Source organism: Cynara cardunculus (assembly GCF_001531365.2).
Source record: "Cynara cardunculus var. scolymus isolate 2C chromosome LG 2, CcrdV1, whole genome shotgun sequence".
NCBI classification, from domain to species: Eukaryota; Viridiplantae; Streptophyta; class Magnoliopsida; order Asterales; family Asteraceae; genus Cynara; species Cynara cardunculus.
This window is the reverse complement of record NC_037529.1, coordinates 2,343,422-2,351,582: the sequence shown is the minus strand read 5'-3', so window position 1 is coordinate 2,351,582 and position 8,161 is coordinate 2,343,422. Positions and strand designations below refer to the sequence as shown.

The following is an 8,161-nucleotide window of genomic DNA, read 5'->3' as shown; positions in this document are numbered from 1 at the left end:
CGTTACATGCTCTTGTTTGTGCCCTGGTTCTGGTTGTAAACGGAAGTTATGTTTGCAACTGAATCTCTCCCTATATATATATATATATATATATGATAAATATAGTATATCATTTGTTGATCCATTTTGTTTCCGCATTCATTATTGGGTAGTTTGCACAACCCACATTTTGGACATCGTATGTCAGCTTTTAATATAAGAATCTAACAAGTGTTTCAGAGCATACAATTATAATATATATATATATATATATATGTGTGTGTGAAAGATCGTGTGAGAAATGTAAGAAGTGATCTGGACCCTTGATAACCTTTAATCTGAAACGCACTCGTGAATCGCATTTATTACAGGGATTAATCTGGTGCATCTCATCCTAATGTGCATCCCGGTTCCTTCTTAGGGGTTGTTTGTTTACCTATTAATAGTTCTATTAAGAGACAACCTCGAAATTTCTAAAAGGTGAATCTTGTTTGACAAAAAAAATTTGTTTCTAAATGGTTCTAAAACCCTCTGATAATTTTGTATCACGAGTCTCCCTTAACCATTCAGCGCCCTAATTTCATTGTAAACAATTACCAAACAATTATATTTCATTTTGCCCTATTTTATGAGAGTCTCTTAATCATTTTGACCACTTAACCATTCCGCACCAAACCATTTAACAACTGCTAAACAGCCCCTTACGCTTTTCAATTTAATCTACATCGTTTAGATTGATTCGATAATATGGACGGATGGTTAAGATTGGTTTGTACGATGTGCAACATTTAATCAGTTTGTATCTGATTTAGTCTATATACATCAATGATTTTATCTGCAAACCCAGTCATTAATACAAACCATAAAAAGCCTTATCTTGTGATTAAAATGGGCAACCCAAATAACAATGCAATCTCATACAAACCAAACTATCTTTCAAGGCTCATCCATGTGCCAAGAAAATATTATATCAAAAATTAAATTAAAAAATAAATAAACATCTTCTTCTCTTGAGTGCTGAATGCAATTCATCATATACAATTTCTTGATTTGGGGCTTCTAAGGATCCTTAGTCTTTTCACAGAGCTAACAAACATCCTGAAATAAGATTATAAAACCCTGACTTAATAATACAGACAGAGCTTAATGAAAAAATAACGGTTGAGAAAACGTACTGCCAAGGAACATCCCCGACAAGCATACAGTCTCCGTCTTTGTCTTCATACGTCAGCACAAACTCGGATGTCCCACTCAACAATCTTGAACGTCCTATTGTTTCTGTATTCGACACTAAGAAAGACGGAGTTTAGAATCCCGAGTTAAAGATCAAACTTTGATGGCACATTTGGTGTTGCTTACACTATAGAAAAATCGGCTTTATAGGACACCAAATATGTTAAAATGTCATAAATCATAATAAACTGCTTTATATGACCAAACAATTGGGTATCCTATGAAAAGGCGTTATAATAAGTTGATATGACGTATTTAGGCATCCTAACAAGTTTTTTTGGACACGTTGAAATAAAGTGTCATATTAGCTTTTTCGTAGGACATAGTATCTTTACATGGGACGTGTTTTTATAGGACACTATTTCGAATAATATCACAAAAATACTTATAAGACGCTTTATTTCAAAATTGTATTAAAGACATGATATCAATTTATTTCAACACCCTTAAACTTAAATCTTATAAAACAGTCAATTAGAACATTTAGACATATTTGGCTGTCTTATAAAGCTGATTTTGCTGTAGTGCCAATCGTCAAATATGAATTTATGTGGTTTTACGGCTTCTAAAAGTAAAACACACACAGACACACATATATGTGCCTTTTTTATTCTAACAAATTCCCTTTATTTATAGGCAATATAAATAAGATACTCAATTTGTTATCTGTGTAACAATTTACATTATGGGGTTTACATATACTCATAATTTTTTTATAATGGAAACTGAGAAGGATTTTTTATTCAAAAGAATAAATACTGATTAAATATGTATCAATTTGTATTTTCTTATATTATTAGGCAAACCAAATTTTAGATTCAAACCCAAGAATCATTCAGGATTTCTCAGTCAACGAATAGTTAATGGTTCCCATTTGTCATAAATTTTGGCTTTTTTGGATGAAAATATACATTTGATTTTTCGATAAAAAAGCAAGGGGAAGTTTTTTGGCATTTATATATAAATAGAAAGCATATATAAGCTTGACTTACGTCTTCCATAGAACATGTTCTCCAAGGTCCGAGCTAACGTTTCATAGGAGTTGTGAGCATTGAGATCGACTTTTCTTCCGATTAGCGTTCCATCCATATTCACCTTTACGGATAGATAACTTTTGGCTCTTGAGCTATATTCCTTGCGTTCTGACTTGATCCGGTTAGCCAAGATTGGCATCCGGTGAGCTCTTCTTATCGGGGGCCATCCAACCACACTTCAACAACACAATTGCAAAAGAAAATTTCAGCATCAACACACAATCGTGCCCATTGGTAATTAAAAGTGAGGAACACCTTGGTTTGGTAACCATTCATCTGGATGGTATGTACATATGCATATTGGTAATTAAGTTGTTTCTTGGTTTTTAGTTGCTTAAAATTACCGGTATGCACTGTCCAGATGAATGATTACCACACTGTTCCTTAGTTTTTCATTTTTTTTTTTGCAGTTTTTCGTAAAACATGATTATATATATATATATATATATATATATATATATATATATCTGGTGCATCTAGGTGCACCTCATATGTGTTGACATTCAATTAGAATTGATCCAAGGGTAAAGATCACTTCTTATACTTCTCATTATAACTTCTATTTTCATCGAAACCAAACCCTATATGAGACCCTATATGAGAAATTGTTAGTCGGAGATTACACAAGTTACACTTAACGCAACTTACATAACCCACTTTTTCAATACAATATTCACAAAAAGTAGACGTTACGCAAGTTGCATAAATGCTACTTGCATAATGTCTATATGGACAAACAAAAAGCAGACATTACGCAAGTAGCACTTGATCAACTTGCATAATGTCTAATTTTTGTGAATATTATGGTGCAAAAGTAGATCATGCCAGTTGCGTAAGTGCTACCTGCATAATCTCCTATTATTTCTATTTCGGTCAATTTATTAAAAATGTGGCTATCAAGTGAAGAGAGGAGGCCTCAATGCTATTTCAGTCAATTTCCCCCATTATATTACTACATGCACACTTACTCCACTAATCTCATCCTCACATATGTCAACACCAAAACATACATCTTACATTTTCAATACATAATTTTAGCCTCATTTAATATAAAGAGGTGTGCATACACCAATAGAGTATATTTCAAATGCAACCATGTCCATTTGTACAACCAATGCAACCCAATCAATTGAGATATTTATGGAAATGATGAGAGTTCATTTATTATGATTTGCATATTTATGGAAGACGAGTAGAGTTCATTAATTATGATCAATACTTTATATTAGGAAACAATCAAAACTTTTATGAAATCATATATTCATCAAATTAAATGGACGGTTGAGATTAAGTTATATTGGTTATACAAATATAAAAAATTATATAATAACTCACATCTACAATAATATATTACTGAAACTATGGAAGATTCTCAAATCACGCAAGGGTATGGCCTAAAAACAAGAAAACTCCCAAATAGACAGGTGGCATGGCCTAAAAACATAGAAAACTCCAAAATCCCATATGGGTATGCCATAAAAAGATATGACAAGAGATCCAGAAATTTTATTTTAGCATGGAGAAGTGAAAGTAAGTTCGGTAAAAAAAAAATTAATTCAGATAATTTTTTTAACTTTTTGACTGGGGTCTCTTTATACGCTGTCTCCGCCTTGCACATAATGGTGTGGCCTAAAAACATGGAAAATTTCACATACATGCATGGCAGAGAAAGGATTTTTAACCAAAATTAACATATAATTAACCTATTGTTTTTTACTTTTACTTGTCACATCTTAAATTTAAGATACATATAAAAACCTTACAAATACAATATCTCAAGAACCCAATACCCATAAATCAAGATTTGTTTATAATAACCAAAACACCTTTGATTGATGCAGCGGTATGTAAATCTTTGGCCTCCTTAGAATTCAGAGGTTTAAACACCCAAATACAATATTTTAATAAAAACTAAAAAGAAGGCAATCTAAGAAGAGAATTTGATTACCTGGCAGCATTAGGAGGAGAAACAGAATCAATAGCACTTTTTTTAAATCCAGCAATGGATGAATTGGTGATATTCACAGATGACGAAGATGAAGATGAAGAACAAGAGTTAGGTCTCAAGATTCTAGAACCTTCTTGGATTGCATTCGAACCACCACCACCAATTCTCAACCCTAACCCCAATTCAAGATCATCATCAACTGGGTACGATGAAGAAACCTCAGCCAACATATCCTGATCGTTCATCGTGTCATCTTCCTTTGAATTAGTCAAAATCGACCCACAAGACGGCACTCCTCCACCATCACCACCACCACCACCGTCGGCGCCGCCGTGAATTCCACCCAGTAATCCAAGAGTACCATCCATTTTTTTGTCTTTCAAGAATGCTATGAAATCAAGAAGATATATGAAGGTGAAAACAGGGGAGGTGAAGTGCAAAGAAAGAAACTTCAGGGGGGTGGGGGGGGGGGGGGGGGGGTGGGGGACCCACTTGGTCGGATTCGTGCGCCTTAATTCATGATCGATTTCTCCAAAAACACACACACACACACACACTTGTGTGTTTCCATTTGAACCAAACAATGGCATGAAAGAGGCATTCTGGATCAACCTTTATTTACTTCTTTTGTAATTGCATTTTCTCCTTGTGTCGGTTTACAACCAATGAAAAGTGCTCCATTTTTGACTAAAAATCGGGGAATTGACCGAAATAATCAATATTTACAATCAAATTTAAGGAGTGTTTGAAATTGCTTATAAAAACAACTTATTGACTTATTCTAATATGATACCGGTAATAAACAGTTTTGAGTGTTTGGATAAACAACTTATACTGATGTCAAACCGGTATTAAGGAGTTTTTGAAGAAGTTAAATTATTATAACTTATAATAAGTTGATAAACATTTTTGTAGAAAAACATATAAGTTGTTTCAAATAAGCAATCTCAATCACCTCCTTATTTTTGACATCAAATTTTCACTTTAGTCAAAGTTTAGGTAAGTATTTTACGTATTTATGTAAACCCATTTTCGGAAATCCAAAAATAATATTTATACAAATGGAATCATTAAGCAAATTACCTAAATTTGTGTAAAGATTTTTTTTTAATTTAAAAAAGAGTAAATTGTATGAAAAAATAATGTACTTTAACTTGAAATCTATTTTGGATAACATACTTTCAAAATATCCATTTTGGTATCTAAGATGTAAAGTCTTAAACATTTAAGTATCCGGTAACATGTTAAAGCATTAACCGGTTACTATATTGATGTAGCGAGTGATGAGATGAAATTGGGTTGAATAAAAAATAATATTGAGTTGAATACGACGTCACTCGTCACATTAACAGGGTAACCGGTTAATGCTTCAACCGATTACCCGAGTACTTAAATGTTAAAATTTTACATCTTAGGTACCAAAATGGAAGTTTTGAAAGTACGTTACCCAAAATAAGAATCAAATCAAAGTACGTAATTTTTTCATGCAATTTGCTCTTTTGAAAGTAGGTTTTACCTAAATTATAATGTAATTTTTCTTGAAGTATATTATTTACTGAGCATAGTTCTTACATTTAATAAGGTTCGAATTCCTGACATCATGAGAAGTTGAACTCCACTAATAACTGAGAATATCATTATGTCAATAACCTTCTAGTTTATATCATAATTCTCGTTTGCATGCAAAATACCACATCAAAACGACTGATACCCATATGGACCAGAACTCGTTTATCTAGTAAAATACGCATAAAAAATTTCTCTGTCATTAGACAAAAATTAAAAAAACCGCTACGTTTTTCTTTTATTATTATTTAATGATATATTTTGTTATGTGAATGTACAGTGTTGTTTCACAATATAAAACAAAAATAAAACAACATATAATTATTGATAAAAATAATTATATTGTAAAATAATATTATATTTTGTATATGTATTATTTTAAAATATAAAACAACACATGATTTTCATTATTTTGATTATTTTCATGTTATATATTCTTTTAAATGAAAATAATAATAATAATGTTAGTGGGACATGAAGACAAGTAAGGGGTAATTATAGCAAAAGATACATAAAGTAAGGGGGTGACTGTAAATTGTAGAAGTATTGGGTCGGGGCGAGAGGACGTGGGGTCCAATAAGGTCAACCAGGAGGCTCATTCTCTATGACTAACTTCTCAACCTGTTTACGACCACTGGTTTTTATTAGAATAAAGTGTATCGAATTAAATATTATTTTGAGTAAATTACATTCCTGGTCACTGTGGTTTGCAGTTTGTTTGACTAAGGTTTTTAAAACACGTTTATTACACTCATGGTGCTTGTGGTATGTGAAAACGTACGCTTCAAGTCCTTCCCTCTAACAAAATCAAAGATACTCTGTTAACCAAGTTAAGTTTGAGGGTATTTTCGTCTTTTACTCTTTTTTTTTTTGTCTTTTATAATAGGGATCAAAACTGTAGTTAATTCTAACATATGTTCTATATATTTTTTATTATATTACACACACATACATATCATCGTCCCCGTGAAATACAACCAGGGACGTTCCAATATTTTTGAAGGCTCTGCTACATCCAAAACTTTTGATTACATTGCATAAATGAGATAACAGAGAATATATGTTAAGAACAAAAATGGGCTAAACCTAAAACAATTAACAATCTGAAACTAAACCTAAACCATTAATGATTTGAACCTAAAACCAAACGATTAATGGTTTGAACCTAAATAATTCCAGCTATAGTTTTACACAGGTCGATAAAAAGCCTTAAATACATGTAAATTTGGGCCCCAAACTTTCGGAAGCCCTGTTCAAAATCTCGCATTTAACATGCTAAGGGACGGCCCTGAATACAACCCAACTCTGACGTCTCTTGCATCTCCGGTAAAATCCAACACAAACAACCACCTTCTTCACCTTTCCATCGACACCCAATACCCATAGTCTACCACGCCTTCCATCCATCATCTATCTGCAACTTTTCTCCCTTCTCTCTGTAACTCATTTTAATGTGGGTTGAAGATGTTTCATGTTGGGACGAGGTAGGGAGGTGGGTTCCAAGATAGATGAATAAGATGGCAGGTTGAGAGGGGACGAAAGAGATAACTATGGTTTTGTGTGTGTATGAGAAAGGAGACGGAGGTGGACTTGGTGGTGGCAATGGGTTAGCCGGAGATGAAAGGTGGGTGATGATCACATTGCTTCTGTTGTCAGCCCGCCTAAAACAGAGGTCGATAAAAAGGAGGATGCCAGAGATGGGTTTCACGATGGGAGGTGGGGAAGATGATTGTGGGTTGTTTGCGTGTGAGAGAACGAAGATGGAGAGAGAGAGAGAGAGAGAGAGAGAGTAAAGAGAGGTGGTCGGAGGTGGTGGCCGACAATAATGTTAAAGGAAAGGAATGTCGACTCTGTGTATTACACACACACATATATAGTATAATGATATAATCTAATAAAACAAAATAGAAAAAGACCAAAAAAAAAAAAGGTAAAAGATGAAAATGACTTTTGAGTTAACTGGGTTAATAAATTTCGTTAGAGGAAGGGACTCAGAATGTGCGTTTTTGCATACCACAAGGACGCATAACATAATAAACACGTTTGAGGGATCGTGATAGGGAAAACCAACAAACCACATGGACTAGAAATGTAATTTACTCTATTATTTTATATAAAACAGGATACTTTTTACAATATTTGAGTAACAAGTTGATTATCGACAACTTTAACCGGTTTCATACTGAATCTACTTTTAAAGACATTAATACAAGGGAATATTTTTTAATTCACTCGGTGATCGAAAGTAATTACATCTGAGATTAAATCATTTTATAACACACATAAAATTGCATTTTTTTTCAAATATATTATTCATATAAAATAAAATAAAATATATATATCTATACTATATTATAATGCATTTGACTAAAACTCTTAAAAACTCTTAAAACTCTTAAAC

The 8,161-nt window shown here is 32.8% G+C and overlaps 1 protein-coding gene across 2 annotated transcripts; it reads right to left on the bottom strand.

Annotated features, from left to right (window-relative positions):
* Positions 1-849: 849 nt before the first annotated feature.
* LOC112507607 (auxin-responsive protein IAA12-like) lies at positions 850-4,566 on the bottom strand. 2 transcript variants are annotated; one of them, XM_025112256.1, is made up of 4 exons: positions 4,195-4,566; positions 2,205-2,422; positions 1,155-1,269; positions 850-1,077 (listed from the first exon to the last, which is right to left on the bottom strand). In XM_025112256.1, exons 1-4 carry the CDS (start codon positions 4,560-4,562, stop codon positions 1,011-1,013), a joined length of 768 nt encoding a protein of 255 aa, XP_024968024.1. In that variant the 5' UTR covers positions 4,563-4,566; the 3' UTR covers positions 850-1,010. The 2 variants fall into 2 exon arrangements, with proteins under 2 accessions (XP_024968024.1, XP_024968025.1); XM_025112257.1 differs by having other exon boundaries at positions 1,155-1,257.
* Between the last annotated feature and the right edge of the window lie 3,595 nt (positions 4,567-8,161).

Coding starts and splice junctions, on each gene's coding strand:
- LOC112507607 (XM_025112256.1), bottom strand. CDS start 4,562: ATGGATGGTACTCTTGGATTACTGGGTGGAATTCACGGCGGCGCCGAC. Junction 2,423..4,194: donor TCTCCTCCTAATGCTGCCAG/GTAATCAAATTC, acceptor GTGTTGTTGAAG/TGTGGTTGGATGGCCCCCGA. Junction 1,270..2,204: donor GAACATGTTCTATGGAAGAC/GTAAGTCAAGCT, acceptor CGTCTTTCTTAG/TGTCGAATACAGAAACAATA.